General features: G+C 48.9%; 1 protein-coding gene across 1 annotated transcript in view; it reads left to right on the top strand.

The window, feature by feature from the left end:
• LOC144139661 (ATP-binding cassette sub-family A member 17-like) overlaps nt 1-22680 on the top strand; it is a 69485-nt gene extending 46805 nt beyond the window's left edge. Inside the window, exons 9-13 of the mRNA XM_077671953.1 lie at nt 2437-2709; nt 6403-6590; nt 10092-10265; nt 16482-16698; nt 22297-22680. Coding sequence (XP_077528079.1) covers nt 2437-2709; nt 6403-6590; nt 10092-10265; nt 16482-16698; nt 22297-22680 — 1236 coding nt within the window. The remainder of the gene's footprint in view (nt 1-2436; nt 2710-6402; nt 6591-10091; nt 10266-16481; nt 16699-22296) is intronic.

Genomic DNA, 22680 nt, shown 5'->3' on the forward strand with positions numbered 1-22680 from the left:
GTGTTCTTGCGCGCGCCTCCCCTTGGGCCGTCTCGTTGTGGTTCGGTGCGTACGGGGAGCGCCGGGATCCATCTGGTAGGTATAGGTAGGTAGGAGTAACTTTATTGATGCCGGCAACCGACGGTTTAACTCGTCGTGACGTTGGCCAAGCGTCGACCCAGGGTTATGCCCTACTCTGCAATACCCCAATTCGGCCCGTTTGTGGCGGGTCGTGAGGCTTGTGCTTTTCGAGCGCGCCCCGGGCCTGCTGGACGGCCCATAGTTGAGTGTCCTTGTCTGTAGACTCCACTGCACTTTGAAGTTCGGGCGGGTATGTCCTGGAGGTAGCTTCAGTCGGGAACCTGGCGCAGTCCCACATGATGTGCCACTGATCCGCCAAACCCACTGCACAAACACTGCACATACCACTCGGATAGAGTTCTGGGTGAAGCACGTGTAGCACTGCCGGGGCGGGGAGTGACCCGGTCTGTATCTGCCTTAAGATAACGGCCTCCTCCCGACTGAGTGCCGGGTGGGGAGGCGGCATTGTCCGTCGAGCTAGGCGATAACACTTGGTAACTTCGCTATAACTGGTCATTCGGTCCTGGCTGCCTACACTCGTTCCTCGTGTAGGTTTGCTTAAATTAAGTCAATTTTTTCCTCACTCGTACTGCTCGCATGCCATGTATTAACATTTTACTACTGTTCGACCTCGAATGCCGCCTCGAGGCTGGGCCGCGAGCCCTTTTTTTATTGCTCGTCGAAATGCCATGTTCAACGCGCTTATTTTTTAATTTGGTATACCACAGAAATTAAACGCATTATTTTTTTAACTAAACACTGGTAGTACCAGTTATGTGTTCATGCTTTGCCTCAAATGTGCCTATTTTTTTTTACGGAAGAATGTTGACAAGTCCGAAGTGTGGTTGCAGAGTTGGTAGTTTGGACAGGATTTGCCTGTATAAACTGTCCAAGAATTTATTTACCCGTTGTCCCGGTTGCTGAACAGAGGGACGCACAGACAGGCGACTTTTTTCGGGTTTAAAGGGGCACGAAGGCAAAATGCAAGTTTGGTTCATTCAAAAGATTGCCTCGTTAGAATCATGCTGACACCACTTTTAGTGTAAACTTCGCTCAAATAAGCTGTATAATTAGGAAAAAAGGGAATGGCAATGCGACCCACTAGCTCATTTCCCGAAACAGAACCTATCATGTCATACCAGCCAGCTCTGCGACTTGCGGAGGCCGGAAAAAAGGAAACGCAAATTAGGCAGACCTTAACAGCTTGCCGAACGAGCTATTTGCGTTTAAATTTAGGGCACATTCTTTTTGAAGCATGATGGGACAAACAGTGCAAGTTACGAAAGCGCACGTAAACATAGAAGTACCGATGGGTACTGCTCCTGGTACTGCGCGCACTATGCTAGGCTTAGATGCACAGCACTTGCGGGGATTTTGGGTTGTCTCAGACGACACTGGCCGATTGACGCAAGCGACGATGTCTTACGTGACCGTATTTGTCTAGCGAGCACCATATGTTTCACGGAACGATTATTTTCTCAATGAACAGTGGTGCCATCTAGGTTGACTAACATCAAGCAAGTCTCTGCTCCACACCAATCTGAAAGACCCGTTCTTATGATGTCATTGTAAACGTCGTTCAAACACACGTCTTCACGCGAGAATCAATATTTTAGCTAAAATTGATTAATTTCGCAGTGAATAAAGCATCGTTTGTTGAAGCAAAATGGAGAGACGAGCTAGTTGGTGAACATCCATGAGTGAAACTTATGCGCAAACTGACACCGGGAGGAGAAAGGGAAACGACACCAGCGCTGGTGTCATTTCCCTTTCTCGTCCCTGTGTCAGTTTGCGCTTAAGTTTCACTCATGCATCGTTTGCTTCCGGCTAAGCGCTGGGGGCACTAGAAAACACGACATCTTTCGAATAAAGAAAACTTGTATTTTGTATTCCTGGCCCCTTTAAGTGGCCGGAAAAGGGCTATCGTATAAAAAAATTCCCCGCATTTCCCCGAGGGGAAGAATGTGAAAGTGCGAATGCACGAGTTGAATTTGCGCAGTTCGGTAATGTTCGCGAAAGAGAGATCACACACACACAACTACAAAGAAAGAAAGATGCATTTATTCACAGACACCTATTTGTGTTGTCGTTGTACTTGATTGCTAGAGCGGATCTCAGCTTTGAAATTTCGTGTCAGTACTCCTTTAAGCGGGTATATTAGCCCTTCTCACGCCCGATTCCTGGCCAATCCCCCACGTGGGTATGTGCCATGTCAGCGGCCAGGCAGCGCGCGCCCATCTCCCCCCGTTGCCAAGGAAGACGAGGAGATTCCTGGCCAATCCCCCACGTGGGTATGTTATGCGGACATCGCCGGTGGACGCAGGTTCAGGGTCGCTTAAGAAGTGCATCGCACTTAAAACATTCAACGCCGTGCAGGTTGACTGCGTGTGCGACGAGAGGAAGGCGGGCAAGGAGGGCAGGTGGTGCGAGCGCTTCGCTCTGGTGCTCGAGGAAGTGCACAAGTGGTACGGCGACTGGTACGCCCTGTGCGGCCTCAACCTGGCGCTGGCCAAGAACGAGTGCTTCGGCCTGCTCGGAGTGCACGGCAGCGGCAAGACCACGGTGGTCGAGATACTGGCCGGAGTGACTCGGCTGAGCCTCGGGGAGGGCTACATGGGAGAACTCAGGCTGTCCGGGTCCCCGAGAGCGGTAAGCAACCTGTGGCGATAAACGATCAAACAGAATGCAAGTTTGGTTCGTTGAAAGCACTTCTGTGTCCCGATAACAATCATCATCGTCAGCAGCAGCAGCAGTCTGTCTAGGAAAAAAATTGGGCCCATCTCCCCGCGAGGGGGACTCGAGTAAATGCGTCGCATAGGGGGTGGGTGTATTGCGTTAACGTTTAGTGTTTGGGGAGTTGATGGTAGTGAATGCGTTGTATCAGCAGCTTCTTGACGTAGTTTGAATGAGTCGAGGATATAAGGCGCGTTCGTAGCCTCCCATTCTGTGTCGGCTTTGTGGCGCAGTGGGTAGAGCTCAATGTACATTGCGTTCCGCCCGCAGGGTCGAGGGATCGAAACCAGGCGCCGGATAGTATTTGAATGAGTCAAGGATATAAGGCGCGTTCGTAGCCTCCCATGCTGTGTCGGCTTTGTGGCGCAATGGGGAGAGCACCATGTACATTGCGTTCCGCCCGCAGGGTCGAGGGATCGAAACCAGGTGCCGGATAGTATTTTTTTTATATATATAGTGTAGGGGGAGGGGTGCGGACTACGACGACGGACGTCAACGCGGGTGACATCGTGAGTTACTGAAATGCTCTGCATTTAAAAAGCATCTCCCATAGATCTCCAATTATCCCGCTCCTGGGCTAACTGCGACCAATTTATCCCCGCAAACTCCTTGATCTCGTCTGCCCATCTAACTGTCTGCCGCCCACTGCCATGCCTGCCTTCTCTAGGGATCCACTTTGTTGCCCTTAATGACCGACGGTTATCTTGCCTTCGCATTGCATGCCCTGCCCCTTTCTTCTTCTTAATTTCTACAAACATTTGCTTAACACGCGTTTGTTTCCTGACCCACTCCGCTCTCCTCTCGTCCCTTCATGTTACACCTTAATGTTAATGTTACCCGATAACAATGAAACTTCAAACGAATAACCAAGGTAACAAACAAAAGCTATGGAGCAGCAGCAGTCCCCAGTCATTTTGTGGCAATTTTTCTCTGACGTCACAGATGCTTGTCTGTGCAGTTGGTGGCCGTTGACCTAATCTATCACCAAAAACATGAATTGTAGTGGGGCCTCTAATTCAATTTTATCGCATCACTTAAAGGTTAACGTGCATCTAACACACTAATGCCGATGTTTTTAGTGCTGGCACATTACGCTTCCTTCCCATATTACGTAACTGTCGCGCAAAACTTGAAAGTTTTACCGTATTTTCACGTGTATAACCCGCATCAAAAGTGCAAAAATTTCAGTGGCAAAGTAGGGGTGCGGATATTACGCGGGGTTGTTTCTTTAGTGCAGCTTCACGGCAATGCGCGTTGTGCCGTGAAGGTGACCTTGTGTACAACAATGAGGACTGCGGCTCAGGTGGTTTCAGTTTCAGAGTTTACGTGAGCAGTGACACTGAGTGAATTTCGCCTTGCAGTCAGTGTATTTTACTTGCTAAATATACGACTTTTCTGACTACATAGTATGTGATGTGTTGCTTGAGCAGTAGGTTTAGTGCAACCTATACGCGAGGATTTTTTTTTTCTTTTCGGGCGAGCTGTAACTGGGGGTACGGATTATTTGCAGGGGCGGGTTATACGCGCGAAAATACGGTAATATTTCTTGCACTTTCCCAGTTTCAAGAAAAATCTTTTGTGGCAAAAAGAATGGAGCTGAGAGTGATTCTTGCGAATCAAACAAAGATGTATTTTGTCTTCATGGTCCCACGCAATCGCACACGCAATTACCACATCTGCGGGACCAGCGAGATGAGGAGGAAGGCCGCCGAGCTGGGAGAGGGAAGTGAGCGCCGGAGGCAGACGCCTGAATGTGGATAGGAGGCAGGGCGTAGCCAGGGGGCTGTCTCGGTGTCAGAACACCCACCTCAATTTTCCAAGTGCTTCCTTTTGAAGAAGTAAGTGTTCTTGTAACAAACTGTGTTTTCTACGGATCAAGTCCTCGGACTGCTGGGTGCCCTGGAATACCTTCAACGACACTTCGGATTTAATAAAGCAGGAAAATGACTAAAACATTGCTTGGTATAAATGCTTTCTTTATTTTAACATGAAAGTGTTTTATTCCGGGATACACAAACATTTGAGTGACGTGATATCCGTCCCGGAAATGACGCGAGTACAACGAAGCAAGCGGCCTGTAAAGGGTGCACCTCTGCACACAAGGCCTTCTTGCGGGGAACCAACCTTTAGTACTAAAGAGTACGTTATACTTGCGGTTGTTCGTTTTCGCGCTTTATACTTGACATCATATCCGTCACAGAAACGACGCCAGTACACCTTTGCCAAAGCGACCCACCAGCAGGACGTCGCTCGCCAAGCACACCCACAAGACAGCCGCCGACCCGCAAATCATGCTCAGCTGCAGATTTCGCTGCACATTTCACTTTCGTGTTTTGCTGATACCTATGGCAGAGGAATCAACCACAATTTTTTTTTCACCAGTAGTATAACACCCGATGAAAATATTTCTGGATACGCCACTGAGAGGTCTCGACAAGGACCATGCGGCAAATTAGAGGAGGAAAGAGGCTGCACGTGCCTCTCAAGGTTAAAGAGGCTACACCTGAGCCAAATAACACAAAGTATGGAAAGCAGAACAACGCACCTCCTCCTCCCAATCTTTCATGAGAAGCCCGTGTGTATCACTGAAGACTGCAGATTCAAGCCCATGCCGTCGACAAGTGAGCAGTCAGCTGGCAGTTCACAATTCCGTGAAACGGCACTGTGGCTGTGGTTGACTGTGGTCATCTTACAGAGCTCTTCAGTCTCCCCCTCACACAGGGTTAGCTGGGCCTTTCTTCTCCCGTAACCTCAGCCTCCTGTTCCCCGGAGAGAAACGATTGGAGCCTATTTTCTTCTCTGTAATAGTTTGTATTCACTGTCGAAGCACGCATGCCGGCAACCATGTGAGTGCGCGTCACTGGTTACATAGGGCTCCCCGGGATGGCGGTACTTGTTCATGATAAGCACATGACGTGTGTTGAACGTTCCAACCTCTATTCCACCGAATGCAAAGCAATGCCCCGACTCCAATGTGAGTGCGATTAATAAAATCTCTGTTGGCACCACCGTTGAGAATCAGGTTGAAAAGGAGCAGACGACGGTCGCCGGTGTTTATTTTTCTGTGGCGTGCGGACGCCGTGGCACAAGTCGCGCCATGTCCGTGGTGCCTCGGCCATGTTCGTGGCCGTTTCCAGTGTTGCCAAATGAAGAAATTGACAGCTACACTTTTCGATGAATACCAGTTATAACGTTGCGAATGTTGCTGGTTAAAGCCGACGGGGCAGTTTTCTTTCTCCCTTAGCAGCCATAACCCGTGTGCGGACTCAGGCCAGAGCAACCACCAACGGTGGTTGTCTTGGCTGCGCGTCAGTGACTCCTTGCACACCCGACATGAGCGAGAGAGAAGGGGTTGTGTGTGGACGAAACGTCACCTTGCAGTCTTTCCATTTTCCGTCCGCCTGTTCACCGCAGTAAAACAGCGTGCAGCCTTTACAATCATACACACGATACCTTTTCAGTATCGTGCACATACCTTCTGCAGTATAACACGTTCAGTATATCACCTTTGCAGTATGTTTCAGGACACAAAACGTTTGAGAATTGAATGTTTTTAGCATTCTGCACATGTTGAACCTGTGTACAACTACTTGCTTGGATGTGTTGCAGTGGCAGTCTCAGCTGGGCTACTGCCCTCAAGCGGACGCGCTCATGAACTCCTTCACGGGCCTAGAGATCCTGGAGTTCTTTGCGAGGCTACGAGGCGTGCCAGGGGAGAGCATTTTGCCTCTCGTCGAAGCAATTGCAAGCATCAGCGAACTCGGCGAAACCATCTTCGATTCGTGCGAGACGTACAGGTCAGTGGGATTACACGCTGCAGATGGCTTGCGGTCTTTCTTGTCCTGACGGTCTTGGTAGGTGTTTGATACGACCAGTAACGTGCCCCAGATGATTTTTGCAAGCGTGCTAGTGCTTTCTAATGTGAAGGATTCCATACAATCAAAGCAGAGTAGGTTCCACAATTTATTGTTTTCATTTAAGGGGGGACATGGCTCTTAAAGGGGCACTGACACAAAAATTTTGCATCTTGTTTTTTTTTTGCGAAAAGTCGCTAGTGACCTACTTATCACCTGTAGAAACCTCATTTGCTTCAGCGTGCGACGGTTTTTTAATCAGAGGCATTTTCAATAGGGCCAGTCGCAGTTTCGGTTTCAGCGGGTGCCGCGAACCGATGGATTTTATGTGAGCAAAGCTGACCACGTGACCGTCGGAGGGATATCACAGAACAGAGCTGCCGTAGCACTGTCGAATCCACATCGCCGGCAGTTTCTGCGAATGCCTCCACGTACTGATCTCGTGAGCCGCTTAATTAGAAGCGACCGTAGACGTTACACAGGCGCTGCGAGTGCAAATGCTACCGCGGCTAAAGAACGACGCGCGACGCTCGAGACAGTGGGTGGCAAGACGCGCGCTGGGAGCAGCCGGCCGGTCTGCCTACAGGTCCGCCTACAGATGTGTTCGGCTTAGCACTGCGGCGGATATTCGAGTGCCGCTCTCGTAAGCGGTGCAGATGTCAATTTTTAATGCAACCCGCCATCGCATCATTAACTCCTTTCTCATGCAAGCCACCATGGTCGGGACTTGGGGACAATTTCGTGCAGCGGTAACAAGCTATCACTCGAGCTACCTGCGCCGGCCTGGGCCACTTCGTGGCCGTGGCCGCCGCCTGCACAGCGACCGTGCGGCTCGCTCAGTGGGCTTTTCGTGTCTCCGGCGCGTTTTCGCGTCCAATGTAAATAACAAGTAATAGAAACCGAGTGCCTGGAATTGCTGTAGAACTTTGGTCGCGGCCAGCTGCCCGATGAGCTGACTAAATCACAGCGCCTCCGCTGGCAACGATCGGGTCGTTCGTCCTCGAGAGCAGAAGCTCCGCCCTCCGGCCCTCCGATTGGAGCGGTGAGCCGGGCGAGCCGGCGAAAAACGCCTGCAGTGCGGAAGCGGCAAACACAAACTCGTGACGTGTTTGGATGTTGTTTATTTACAAAATATCCGCGGGATGTCGATTACGCGTGGTCCTCTGCTGGCTGCTCGGTTGCGTTTCGCACACTTGAAAATGGACTTTAAATATGTTCTATGATGTATTCGCCGCGATATTTTGCAGATGATGTATATGTGTTCACACCAATCTACCTCCGAAGTTATCTCGCCTTCAAAATTTTTTGTCAGTGCCTCTTTAAAACAATTTCTCTTAATCTTTAAGTAAATTCTCTGAAACGTGTCAATCTTGCTGATGTTTTCCCGCTGATATCAAATGTGTCATTATTTCTTGAGTAAGCCAATTACCAGGATAATTAGTTTTGGAGGAATAAAAGACAAAACAGTGTTAGTCATAAAACAGCAATCTTTATGTTTTCCAATATAATATGAACCTTGGTGAATGCAATAAGAGAAGCGGTTTTTTGATGTATGGCTTGGAACTAATTTTACAGCTCATTATTAAACTTTGGTGTTTGAAATGGGCATTAGAAATTGTTCCTTGCCACTGGTCTGACCAAGGTTTAATGAGCTGTAAAATTAGTTCCAAGAGGGGCATCAAAAAGCCGTTTCTCTTACTGCACTCACCTGGATTCATAGTATTGGCAAATATAAAGATTACAGTTCTGTGACTAGCACTGTTTTGTCTATTCCTCCTCCCGAAATTACTAATTATCTCTAATTATATTGGTAACTCGTTGACTTACTAAAAAAATAATGGCATATTTGAAATCAGGGGGGGGGGGGGGAAAGCAGCAATACTGACAAGTTTCAGAGTTTACTTAAGAATTAAAGGAAGCTGTTTTAATTTATGTACCGTGTCCCCCCTTAAGCCTTCGGGAAACTTTTGATTACGACAACATGAATTAAAAGCCACCACTAACTCGCAGCGTTAAGGGCTCCGTGCAGCAGAAAATCTTGTGTCGTTGGTTGCATTGACCATGGGTGAAAAATCGGTGCGAGCAAAAAATCTCGTTGCGCCATCTTGCGACGGCCCCTGATCCACACTGGGCGGGCCATAAGGTTCCGAAAGTGGTCATGGGATACGAACGGGGCTCGATAATGCTACTGCCTTCCACGCTTAGGGGGGAAGCTTTTGCTTCCTCAAATCTTCAAGATGACAGTCTTTCTTGGGTGGCTTAAACCCCAAAATTTTGATCTGTCCGTCTCTCGGAATGCTTTTCTCACACACAAAAAAAATTTGACAAGTTTATGCACACAGAACCTTACACTGAAAACACAATTAACTCCTTGGAACATTCATGTCGAATGCCTAAAGGTGTACAGACACTGACATGGTCAGCACAATCACGTTAGCCATGTACAGTAGGTGGAATGCTGTTGTATAACTATACAACCACATATATAGCTACCCTAAAATACCGATCAAGTACCCCCACCCATGTAAGCGCACCCCTTTCATATTCTGAGTATTGTGACAACGTAACGAAAGCAAGAGGACGTACTGGACGATTTCTGAGAGGCACCAAAGCCATTTTGCTCCGCCGTGAATGCCCCCCGAACACATCACCAGTACACCTTGTCCAACATCTCAAAAATGGACCACATGATGAACGAGGGCCCTCTCCCCAAAATTCCCTAAACTATCCGCATTTCGCAGGGGGCGCTTGCTCGGTATTTTACGGTACGTGTTCAGCCAACTGATCACTAAATCCGGAAACATTCTTCTTGAATTGCTAACCCTGCTGAGCAAGAAGAACGCATTACGTTTATTTGAGGCAAAACATCAATGCACGAATGGTACTCCCAGTGCTCTTTTAAATAAAAATAAATGTGTGCTTGCTATTTCTGATGCCAAATAACAGTATACGCGTTGAAAACAATATTTTGGTGCAAAAATGCAAACCCAGCATGCTCGAGCCTGTACTTCGTGACAATGTTCCAAGTTAAACACTGTAGGTGGCGCGAGCAGGTGGCGCAATTCAATTCAATTCAAATTGAATTGAATTGAGCAAACCCCCTCCGTGTTTATCGTGGGAGAATTGAAAGGGAGTGGGCGAGCATGGGAGGTGGGCGCGGAAAAAGGGGCCTTTACACGGCAGAGGCGGCAGACGGCTATCGTCTTTCAACGACCTCTGCAGCAAAGTGAGCAGACAAACAGCCAATTTTCTTAATGTTGCTTTATGATAATCTCGGCGACGAAACATGAGTGTTTAGAAACTCGTTCGATGCGTAACGGGTTACAAAACATTCCGGGAATGTTTTATTTTTGCTCTATTCGTGAGATGACTACCTTTTGAGTGAAATGGTTAGCGTGGCACGGCTTGAGTGTATGCGCCCTGTTCTCTCTCCCCTTCCTGTAGCTCTGGAATGAGACGCAAGCTGTCGACGATGGTGGCCCTCATCGGAATCCCGCAACTCGTGCTCCTCGACGACCCCACAACCGGCATGGACATGATCGGGCGACAGATGATCTATCAGACCCTGCGGGAGATCACTGAGGCCCAGGCATCGGCCGTCATCCTTACCTCTCGAAGGTGATCTCCCCCGGTTCCATACATGGTCGGAGCGAATCGGACACTGAGAGAGTTTCCCTCTCTCAGCTGCCAAGTTTCGTGTAAAGTTGGTTTAACCCTGTAATGCCCGATGTTTCAATAAGTTACGCAATTTTTCGGATTTTTTTTCACTCGCACCTGTGCTTTTCGGCCGCTACGAAACGCTGGCTGTATCATTTCTGATATCTGCTGAGCGTTTTTTTTTTTTAACTATATTCCCATAACTGGCCGCATGGAGTCCCACATGCAGTTTGAAAGATAGCATCCTCTATCATAAGCGTTCCCGGAGGGTCTACACCTACTTTTTATGGGTATATGATACCCTTTTAAATGCGAATGCATTTCTTAGTCGAGCCATGTCAGGCGCCGTGCGGCGTCCACGCGCCCGCAGGTGTTATCTCTCCGCTCTCACCCCCTCTCCCATAGCAACAGCTGCGAGCGCGCGCGCTCCTCCTCTCCCCTAGCAACCGGAGCAGGTGGTGCGGGCGGATCAGCGGCGAGTGAGTGGAGAGGAGGAGCGCGCTCGGGCGTGTGAGGGCGCTCGCATCGCGGGAGCTCGCCGGAGCTCCCGCGTGTGTGGGAGAGTGTAGGCGAGGGTAGGCGCGGTGCTTCGGTGCTTCTCCTCTCGACGCTCGCCCCACTCTCCCGTTCGCTCGGTCGATCCTCAGGTGAAGAGGCGCGAGGCCGAGGGCCGAGACCAAACGGCAGCGGCGCCGGGCCGATCCCGGTGCATTCGCATTTCCTCACGATTCTCTCCGGGGAGGTGGGGTGAATTTTTTTATGGGTATGGGATACATATAAATGGGTATATCATACCATATATGCCTACATTATATATACAGGTATTTATATACCTACTTTTTATTTGTATATGATGCAGTATGTAATTTTATAACCTCAGGAGAAAAAAACTTTTTCGCGTTTTATTGTTTGAGTCCCAAATTATAATGTAATGAATTTTTATTTCTTGTTTTCTTTGTCTGGAAATTACAGGGATAATTTTGAAGCGAAGTTTGTTAGTCCAGGTCAAACACAGAAAGCGGCTCGTTCCTCGTAGCGTCAAATTGACCTTGGTGCTCAGCCAAGGTGAAACCAGCGACTGTGCACTGTAAAAAGATTCAGACCCTTTTTGTCTATAAGTTGACTCTCGATAATTCAAAGCCCCTTTAATTGGAAATTCTGGTTAATTAGGAGTGATGTGCTGGTCCCGGCAATGTTACATGCAATTCAATGGTAGAAACTGCTCCATTACTTGAGGCTAAAACTCATTTTAACGGTAAATGGAAGTTATTTCGAATTTGAAGCACTGACTTGACCGTCATTTCTCGATAGAAGTCAAACTTTTCGGTACTGATGTCGGCAACCTTGCAATTGTGACGAGTTGATAAAGCGGCAGGCCAATTGAGACTGGAGCTAGCATCCGCATCTATCTTTACTGAGGTCCTCAACTTTCTTCGTTGCGCACAGTGCCATGTGGGCAGTTGTATGGTGGGCGCATTGGCGGATCCAGAGGGGGGGTTCGAATGTTCTGACTCCCCTCTTAATTATTGAATTTATAACCCAAAGAAGATGACCCCTCAGGTCGTAAAAAGTATAGTTGATGTTTTCTATTTCTTGTACCTTTAGTTTGCCAAAATTTCGGTTATTAAAAAAGGCTAATATTCTTCACCTCATCATATTCATCATCACCATCATCATCATCACTGATAGAAGCTGACACCCCCCCCCCCCCTTCAGAAAAAACCTGGATCCGCCCCTGGGCGGGCGCATAGGGCTATGATTTTACCGATAAGTGTCAACTATCACGGCAACACCATGCGCACGCCTGACTTCTGAAATTCTGAATGAAATCAGGATTCTGAATAAAATCAAGAAGGGAGGCGGGTTGCGGACTAATTACGACGCTGTTCTTGTGCTTTTTGCTTAAACGGAAGTTCAGTTAATTCGAAGTGTTTTGTGGTCCCCGTGGACTTCGTATTAACCGGAGTCGACTGTAACCAGAAAACACAGCAAAGCACCCTTTTGAAAAGTGTTATAAATGGCAAACCACCCTGTAAAAGAATATTTTCTTGTTTTTTTTTTTTTTGCGGTGAAAGGGTGTTAAATACACTATATATACACCCGCTAAAAGGGTGTTCTGTCATGTTTTCTGATACGGTGTGAGGGTGTTAGGTATAGACAGTGACAATTCCTCTTAAGTGTGCAAATAACTTTGCATTGTAGTACAGTTACGCAATGGAAACATGCAGTCACTCCTTCGTTTCAGGGCAGGGGTGCGGCGAAGGGGATAAAAGCGGTGCCTGCCATCAGAAAACACCAGAGCCGCTCAGCGCACATGTGCTGTTGCTCAATGAAAGCGTCTATCAGCTCGTTCACTCACTATAATTTACACCCTTCAGGGTGTAACTCACCGTTTGTGACTAAAACCCTTACACCCTAGCAAGAAAAACAAAAGAAAACACCCCTATGGAGCAAAAACACAAGAATACACCCTTACACGCAAGAATACAAAAATGGTTTATTATTAATTACACCTTTTCAAAGGGTGTTTTTGTTTTTTGATAGGGTGTGTGGGTGTTAGCCATAAACAAAAAGGGTGCAAATCAATTCACAGAGTACACTCTACAGCCTAATCCAGTTCAGCCTCTTCAACAGGATATTCAAGCGAAGCTTGTAATGGCTGACTCGTGTCGCCGTTGGTGTTGCTGCTAGCGCCGTAAGCCAAAACCGTCCTCACCTGCAGCTGGTGGCCCCGTTCTACAATTTACATGCGAATTTGCAGCTGCGGCACCACTCGTGCGCAAAACGAATAATTTTCGTTGCTGCCGAGGCTACGAAGATACGTGGTTTTGCCGTATAAGCGGCGCCGCAACTGCAAATTCGCTGTTAAACTCGCACGATGTAAAACGGGCTTTAGTACGAGTTTTTTTAACAGCAAAACGAAAAAATAAAAATGGCGAAAAATTCATGTAAACATAAACCGGCTGGCAGCGCCACTCATGAAATGGGATGAAGCAAATTGACAGAGAAAATAACATGCCGACAGTAAGAAAGGGCCTAGTTAGCAAAATATTGGCGCAACAGCTGTGTTCTGCAAGGCTGCAGAAACGGTAAAGCTGGCGGTCCCTCTCCTTTCATCAGAGACCCGGCTGTTGCACCTGACACGGATTTCCGAACTTGCCTCTCCCTGACTGGCAGGCCCATTGACCGCAGGCTTTCACATCTCTCACAAAGTGGACCGCGCTAGAACCAGCTTTAACCGGCTGCGCAAACTCGGCGCGAAGTGGCGAAAATAAGAGCACGCGAGAGGAGACAGACAGACAGACAGACAGACAGACAGACAGACACATAGATAGATAGATAGATAGATAGACAGACACATAGATAGATAGATAGATAGATAGATAGATAGATAGATAGATAGATAGATAGATAGATAGAGAGAGAGAGAGAGAGAGAGAGAGAGAGAGAGAGAGAGAGAGAGAGAGAGAGAGAGAGAGAGAGAGAGAGAGAGAGAGAGAGAGAGAGAGAGAGAGCTTTATTCGGCAGCTCAAGTCCGAGCCACGGCGTTATGAGTCCTCCGAGGAAGGGGTTTCCCGACGGTGGCAGGCTTGGCACAGGTGCACAAAGAGTTTCAAAGTGGGCAGCCAACAGGGACCACAGGGTGGCCCGTAGGTTTTCGGGAGGAGCAGCCCGGCTAGACCACGAGTAGGGAATATCAGGGGGAAGGGGCTAGTGGAAAGAAATACGGGAGACGAGGTGGCCCGTACACAGCGCCAATATGTGTGTCCATTGTACGGATAGCCGCCGCATACCCGACAGTGCGGACGACCTGGTGACTTCTGTATGCAGTGGATAAAGAGATGGCAGAGGAGGGACAATGTCTGCGCCTGTCTAATGTATGTAGCGTGTCTTCGCGACATGAATTCAGATGGAGAGGGGTGTCCGGAGGTTGCAGAGATGTTCGCGGCGCCTTTCGGGATGCATCGCTTTACCCTCTTTTGGATTGTATTCTTCAGGACACGGCTGAAGGCTGCCTGGGAAATGAGCGTCGTGGCCACAGCGTGAGCTCGTTCATTACCCTCTATACCTTGGGGGCCAGGAATCCATTCGAGAAAAACGTGTGCGTGGGGATGAGCTGGCATGTTGCCAGCTTAGTGTGAACAGGGGCTGGAATGTCATTCGTGAGGAAGCGTCTGCCCGTGCGGACCCTGGCTGCCCGTGCGGACTGTAATGTGGTCAGTCCCATGGTGGCGAATTACAGGGTGTCATGAAGATAAATGGAACATTCTAAAGTTTTTTTCCTGTGTGAACCGCTGCTCGGTTCGCGCTCAAACTTCACACGGAGGTCGCATTATGGGGTCTATTTTGTTTGACACCGGGAGCAACAGTGGTACTTACGTGTTTATTCTGAAAATAAATAAAAACGGTTTTCGCCTATCAGAAAATGGCGGCCAATTTGGACGTGCGAGACAGTGCAAGCTCTTGGAACGACAACGCCACCTGGGGTAGGCAGAGCGAAACGGAGGATGGGGACACACGGTAGGAGGGAGCCAGAGTTACTCAATATAGACAGTTGCGAAACTCCGCTTCAGAATCCGGGCGGCGCTAGCCCCCCCACTCCCTGGAAGCTGAGGGGCAAGTCGACGCGCGCGGCACCTAGGAGATAAAAACGGAACTTCGCTAAACTATTATTATTCAAAATTTTTGTAAAATAAAAATTGCTTTTTAAATTAAAACACACACAATAATTACGTAATATTTACTTGTGTTTTTGCGGCTTTTCTTTTTATGACTTACGGCAGCAGCCGCAAGCACTTGAGTACTGCTTCAACGTCCTGCCGACAGACGACAGGCTAGTCAACTTGCCCCGTGCTTGCCTCGGCGCAGGGGGGCAACCGAAGACCGGCTTTTGATACATGGGGCCTATGGGGAGTTTCGCAACTGTCTATATCCAGTAACTCTGGAGGGAGCCAAATGGGGTAGCAGACGATCAGAATATCTCTTTCGTCCCTAGTTTACGATGATCACAAACAGCTGATACCAACCACAATAAAATAATCCCACGGTTCATCGTTGTCAATAAACTTTGTTTCCTCACCTGCTTTCACATTGTCTGATCATCTGCTACCCCATTTGACTCCTTCCTGTCACGGAAGGAGTGCGAGCCCCCATCGTCCGTGACATGATCATTTCTGTTAAGTCCTTTCGGTCAACGGCCGGCAAGTTAGCCTGTAGTTGACCACAGCTCCGTTTAGTCCAGTAGCACTGTTTAGCCAATTCATGCCAATCTTTGGCCGCTTTGATTCGCCAATCCGTGACAGCTTTCTCTGCCCTTATAAGACCACTATGTAGCTGGTGTGGAGAGGGCCTATCCGTGGTTCACATCCTAGTTACGTGTAATGCACTCGACACAACACTACGAAGACATTTCCCCAAACTCTACAGACAACACATTCCACAGCACTCATCACAGTTCAGAAGTCGGCGAACCAATGGTTTCTGTCGAACAAGTTTTCACGTGTTTCTTACAAGCTTTCATATCACGCATAATCACAGCCTGGCCTTCTACACCAGCCATACTCATTGTCTTTAAGTAACTTTGCTTTTAGGTGCGGAGCACCGTACGACCGCACAATGTCCGTCCGCGTCCGTGCGCATAACATTTACAATCGCAAAAAATCCCACAGGCACCGGCAGGATTCGAGCCTGTGTCTGGTAGACCAGACAGAGTTAGTGTCCGTCGTCTTACCCATTGGGCTACGACCCGAGAGTCAAACGGCTTACCCCTCACCTGTAACGGTGCGGCGTACCTTAGGACCACCCAATGTCCGTCCGCGTCCATCCGTGCGAACATCACCATCAAGCGAAAATCAAGCGAAATCCGATTTGAGCCGCGAGTTGCCGTTTCGTTTGGGGAATGATTAAGGTTAAACCCACGGCTCAAATCGAATGACGGCCGGGGCGCAAATCGGATGTCACTCGTGGCGCAACTTGGATGTCACTTCGAGTCCCCGGTACTCCGCACCCTAGCCATCATCCACAGAGTGGAGAGGCTGCCATTTCTTGTCTTTGTAATCAGTCTGTGTATTCACCTTTTCATCTGTTAGCTATCCCCTCTTGTTTATTCTCTTTGCCCCAGTTGTCCTTGCGCCATTAAAATCCACCCATCATCATCATGACAACTTTCTCTCGCAGCACGGAAGAGTGCCAGCAGGCGTGCAGCCGCGTTGGCCTCATGATCGGCGGGGACCTGCGGGGGCTTGGTGACATGGATCGCTTGAGGAGAAGGTTCTCCACGGGCATGACCATCACCTTCCGCCTCAACGAGACGATTTCGCACTACACTGCCAAGCTTGTGAAGCGGGCCGTTGAGCGCCTCTTTCCAAAAGCCCAGCAGATGGACTTGCGCCAGGTTCGTGAAGTAGAAAATTGCGGATTAAGTCATACCAGCTGGGATCCTAAATTGCGAAGGCCATATTTCCTCAAGGATGGCTTGGTGGGCTAGTTGGTGATTAATTTTAACAGGGTTACTAGCGCACGCAGATAGGGACACGCCCTGTCCTGTCGTTACTTCCTTCCGTGTTCAGCTTCTTGTCCTGTCCCTTCAACCTTCTGTGTTCAGTGCCTTGTCCTGTCGTTCCTTTTTGTTCAGCACCTTGCCCTGTCGTTTCGTCCTGTATTCAGCGCCCTGACCTGTCGTTTCTTCCTTCTGCATCCCCGTCTGCGTGCGCTTAATAAGCCATATTTTCGACAGATCATAAATCTATCCTGGCAATAAAATTTTCTTGCAGTAATATATTTCACCACCAAATCCTGTACGAGTAGTAAAGGTTGTGTGTCAGAGGAAATGTCGTGGTCCGAGCAGGAATTGACCACCACGGACTTAAATAGCCACTCGCTCTGGCCCCCGTTAGTGGCTTTTCCAGGCTCATATCCAGGGTAACCAATCGACACCACGGCCTCAAAGAAAGCAATATAATAAGACTCATACAAGCATACACGACTCCCTACCTGGAATTGAAAACAGAAGAAAAGACCAAGCTAAACAACCTGATTAAAAGAGCGTACAAAAGGGCCATAGGAATACCGATCAGCACATCAAATGAGAAGCTGGAGGCCCTTGTACTACACAACACGCTGGATGAGATAATCGAAGCCCAACAACTAGCACAGCACGAGAGACTCTCAAGGAGCAAAACAGGCAGATACATATATCCTAGACAAACTAAACATCAGAACCAGAACACAGCAGGAGGGACCCAAACAAGAAATGGACACAAGAATCAGAGAAACGTTCATCATAGCCAGCATCCCAAGGAACATGCACCCAAATTACAACCAAGAAAGAAGACAGGAGAGAGCGAAGGCTCTCCACAAGAAATATGGTAAACTAGAAGGTACCTTATACACAGATACGGCCTTACAACAAGGACCTAAAAGAAAATCTATGCTATGTGCAGTCGTGGACAATACGGGATCTATTGTGACAGCCTGCACGGTTATGACCAAATACCCGCAGATCGGAGAGGAGGCGGCAATAGCCCTCGCCATGGCTACCGGAAAGGCAAAAAGAATAATTAGCGATTCGAAGACAGCAATCCTAAACTTCTCATGAGGCTACATTTCGACAACAGCATACAGTATAATTAAACACATAAAACGAGACCCCGAAGCCAAAACCGCACTAATATGGACTCCAGCGCACTCCGGAATGCCTGGCAATGAAGTCGCACACGAGGCTGCTCGAGATCTAGTCCACCGAGCCCCCCAACCCCTTGCGGACACACTGCCAGATGAAACAGCGGATGACAGAGACCCACTCACAACATATAGAGAAATATTGTACAACTATAGATGCAGCAGGAAAAAGTACCCAGAGGCACACGGCAATCGGAATAGATCCCAGGCCATCGCTTGGCGACAAATACAGACAGGAACTTTCCCTAACCCACTTCTGTATAGCTACTACTACCCCGGGACAGTCAGCGACCTTTGCAAAGCATGCGGCCAAAGGGCAGACCTCAAACACACAATATGGGCGTGCAGAGAAAAGCAAAAACACACACAAAGAATAAACATCTTTAATGAGGAGCAATGGGAGATGGCGCTGCTCAGTTCCGAAGAACTACTACAGCAACTACTGATCCAAGAAGCTGAAGAAGCCGCCAGGGGTCAAGGACTCCTGGCCGACGACTGAAAAGAGGGGCAGGGAAATCCCACTCCTTCCCCTTCTGGCTTTCTGGGAAAAAAGTAAAGTTGTTTCTCTCTCTCTCTCTCCCCTCGCTATGTCTTAGGAGCAAAGGTCATGGGAATCGCAAGCCAGCCTCCCGTTGTCGCTGCACCGCCCGCGAATCCCTTCCAAATCATAATCCCGGTCGGAGTGGAAATCGCAGTGAAATGTACGTCCGTTTATATACAGTAGGACACCTATACTTCATTGTTTACTTGGCGTGCCTTTTCGGGAACGCACCAGCACTGGTCACAGAAGGAGTGAAACGTTGCGCTACCACGTGCACTCTGCTCCAAAGGAGCATGAGGGGCCCGCGCAGTTCGGGCTCCCTCGAGAGCTAGCCCACTTCCCCAAAACATAACACAGCGCTTTCGTGCATTGACCTAAATCATCATCATCAGCTTTCTCAAGTCCACTGCAGGGCGAAGGCCTCTCCCATAGACCTCCAGCCACTCTTATCCTGCGCTGCTCGAGTCCACAGTTTACCCCCAAAGTTTCTTATTTCATCCCTACATCGTGTTATTGACCTCCCCCTTCTTCTAGACCCATCTCGTGGTATCTACTCTGTTACCCTCGTTGTCCACCGGTCGTTGGTTCGTCTCACTGCATGGCCAGCCCAAGTCCATTTCTTTTTCTTTATTTCAACTATGATATCGTCAACTCTAGTTTATTCTCTGATCCAGGAAGCACGTTTCTTGTTCCTGAGTGTTGTACCTAACGTTATTCGCTCCATGGCCCGTTGAACCAACCTAAGTTTGCTTTCCAGTTGTTTAGTAAGGCGCCAACTTCAGCTCCGAATGTGATCACCGGCAGTATGCACTGGTTGTAGATTTTTCTTTTGAGTGACAGAGGTAGCTTACTTTTCATTGTTTGGGAGTGCTTGCCGAGTGCTCCGTAACAAATATCTATTCTGCGCCGGATTTCTCTCTCGTGGTTGGGGTCAGCACTAGCCGTCTGTCCGAGGCAGTTGTACTTTTTTACTACTTCTCGCGCTTCATTTCCTAAGCTGAAGCGGACGTTTTCTGGCGCGATAATTCCTCATTACTTTAGATTTATTCATATTAATTAGCCCCACGGCCGCGCTTTCTGGTTGTATAGTTACCCAAGCATTGTTTGCAGGTGTTGTGCAGTCTCACTCAGCAAGACTATATCGTCTGCTAACCTCAGATGACTCAAGTATTGTCCATTTATCCTTAATCCTGTGTTTTCCAGGCAAGGTTTCAAAATACCCCCTCCAGACATGCTGTGAATATAGTTTTGGCTAGATGGTACCTCCCTGTCTTATTCCCTTTCGGATCGCTAATTTACCGCTTCACTTGTGAACGGTTATCCTTCCCGTGCATTCCTTATGTATGACTTCTAGAAGTCAGAAATAAGGGTAGGCAGTCAGGGTAGCCAAGGAAAGCAAAAGGGAAAATGTGGTAGCTAGGTCGCATATTCTTCTTGAAACAGATATACTAACTTTTTGAAAGATAGAAAGAAAGTGTAGAAAACATGCCCGCCGGGTGGGATGCGAACCCACAACCTCCAGAATACGCGTCTGGTGCGATGACCACTACGCTACCGGCAAGGCTGTGCTCCCTTCCACTTTCTTGGGTAATATGATATGGTAATTGTCTCCTGTGCTTGGGGGTGGTAGCCGGCGCCACTTGGACTACTCGATCGGGGTGAAGGGGACCTTCTTTTTTACCCCCGGGCCGTGACTCGCGTGCCTGCGACATGTCGGGAGTAGTCGACCAGCGGTGAACCCTCTTAAAGTTACCTATGGCACCAAGAATGCCACAACAGAGACCCTCGCTATGCATGTAGCGAATCAGAATGGGAAATGAGGGGCTCGTTGAAATGGACCTTAATATTTTTTTGTCTTCATTTCCTGTAAAACGTCTTCACCATGTAGATTTGTGAATATATGTGTTGGTTTGTATCCCGGTGAGGCAGGGAGAGGGTTGTTCCTAAACGCAGGATGAGGAGACGCTTTCCATAATTTTCGGGGAGGGGAGTGCCGTAGTCGTGGTCGACTGGGAGCACGGTATGCGAGTTCGAGTGGATCTTGATCGGCTGCGTCGCTCCTTCCCAGTCCCTTGTGTCTCTGTGATAATGTAATGTAAGTTTTTGTCATTGTGAATTGGAGGATCTTTCTCAAGTGTTTATGCATACTGCCTGTAGCCAAGAGGCTAGTGGCCTATTGAGCGTGTTTAGTAACATTTAAACATACATTCCATAGTTCCGCTAAGGGGATCGCAAAGGGGATCCGACTCCCGGATGTAGGAAGGTAATACAATTACAGCTATTGCCACGGCGCTTCAGTACGAAAATTGTTGTCTTCATACATTAGAACGTCCCGGCATCGGCGCATACTGTTGTTTTCATGGTTTTAGAACTTTCCTTAAAGGAATAATTTGATCCTGGCTTGTCACCTGTCCTCGCGGCTTCAACTGTCCTCGCCTGTGCTCGTAGGCTTGGATCTTTTTTTTCATCAGTACGGGGATCGATCGAGGGCTTTTATGGAAAGTCGGCGGATCGGTGACCTATCCATTGTGGCGTCCAGCCTTTTTTTTTTTTTTTTTTTCTGGAGCTGTGCCTACATTTTATATAGGATGACCGGTCCCCATTTTGTTTTTCCAGGCACTCATTTTGTGCCAGGAGATTTCTTCTGATTTACATTTACCCATTTTAAAGAACCTTTGCGGAGATTGTGAAAATAGGGATGTGGAGGGCTGCCCTTATATGCTGCCCTGATGGTGTTTGTGGCCTTCTTGGAATGGGTTCGCTTTTAAAACTACTCCTAAACTTATTGGTGAAGTTTTTAACGCACCAGCGCTATTAGCCTCATTGCTCGATTTCGCCGTGGCTGCCTTCTCAGTAAGCAAGAAACTGTATGGCTGCTAGCCGTCCGCTATCAGCCGTGTTCATCAAGCGTCTGCGGAAGTACGCCAACGGTTCTTACAGGAAGCTACAACTGAGGCAGCCAGATATGAGGGCTCGCCGGGATCTTGAATGTCGAGTAGTGGCAATTATATTGTTACGGAGAGGATACGTGAAAATGAAGGTGTATTTCATCACACACACATTTACAGGCAAGCGAGCACCGTGTTGGCCCTAGCACGAACTTCTTGTTCTAGCTTCCTCCAACGACCCCTCGAAGACCCCTCGAAGCCCCAGCGTGCCTAGCGTGTTCTTTTCAGCTGAGCCCTAGCACATGCCTGCATAGTTTTGGGCTATGTACCAAATTCCCATTCTTAGGCTGCTGACACACTGCAATATTGTGGAAAAGAGCACAATGATACTGCGGCCGAGGCAAAAGAAAAGACACGCCATTTGAGCAGGCGCCACGCCTGCGTATTGAGTTTTTCTACACGCCATGTGTAGTCACATGCTGAGCCAGCCCTGCCCGCAACTTACGACGCCGCCAAAGCGCCTTTCCTACGCCCCAAAATGATGCCTGCGCAGCACACACGGTCGCCAACCGTGCCTGCAACTCACAACACCGCCAAAGCGCTGGCTCCGCAATCATGCAGAAATGGCATAAAAGGAGGAATAGACGAAAGGGGAAAAGGGCGATGGGCACACGAGGAAAGTAGCGAGAGGAGGTAGCTAGTAGGCTTGTTCTGTGCGAACGTTACATCAGGTGTAAAGTCAGTGGCCGGACGCCGTGTCATGCGAGTATTCGCGCGTGTGTATACGTGCAATGTGCAGTATCAAAGCGATGGAGCTGATCGCGGAGGCCATGGCCGACGCATTCGCCGAATAAGGGGCTTTTCTCTTCCCATTCCCACGCAGGGCTTCTTCCTGTTCTACATCGAGTACCGGCTGCCCTGGAGCCACGTGTTCTCGCGCCTCGAGAAGCTCCGCCAGTGGTTCCGCCTCGAGAAGGTGCTGGTGTGCGAGAGCTCCCTGGACGAGCTCTTCCTCGGCATGGCCCGTACCGAGATGGCCGAGGACGCGGGCGAAGCCAGGCGGATGGCCAAGGAGGCCTCCTACGCCGACTACGTCGGCGACCCCTGGGGCCGCCAGCCGCAGGAGCTCCACATGCACGCACAGCATCATCGAGCGACGAAGCTGCACGATAAGGAGGAGGAGTCCCTTAAGGAGCACGAAGGAGTCGCCTCGAAATCGAACCGGAGCGCCGCCGAAATGTCGCCGAAATGGGTGCCTCAAGACTGA

The sequence above is a fragment of the Haemaphysalis longicornis genome, unplaced genomic scaffold, assembly GCF_048455015.1.
Source record: "Haemaphysalis longicornis isolate Haplotype H1 unplaced genomic scaffold, Haemaphysalis longicornis Haplotype H1 scaffold_5, whole genome shotgun sequence".
In the NCBI taxonomy this organism is placed as follows: domain Eukaryota; kingdom Metazoa; phylum Arthropoda; class Arachnida; order Ixodida; family Ixodidae; genus Haemaphysalis; species Haemaphysalis longicornis.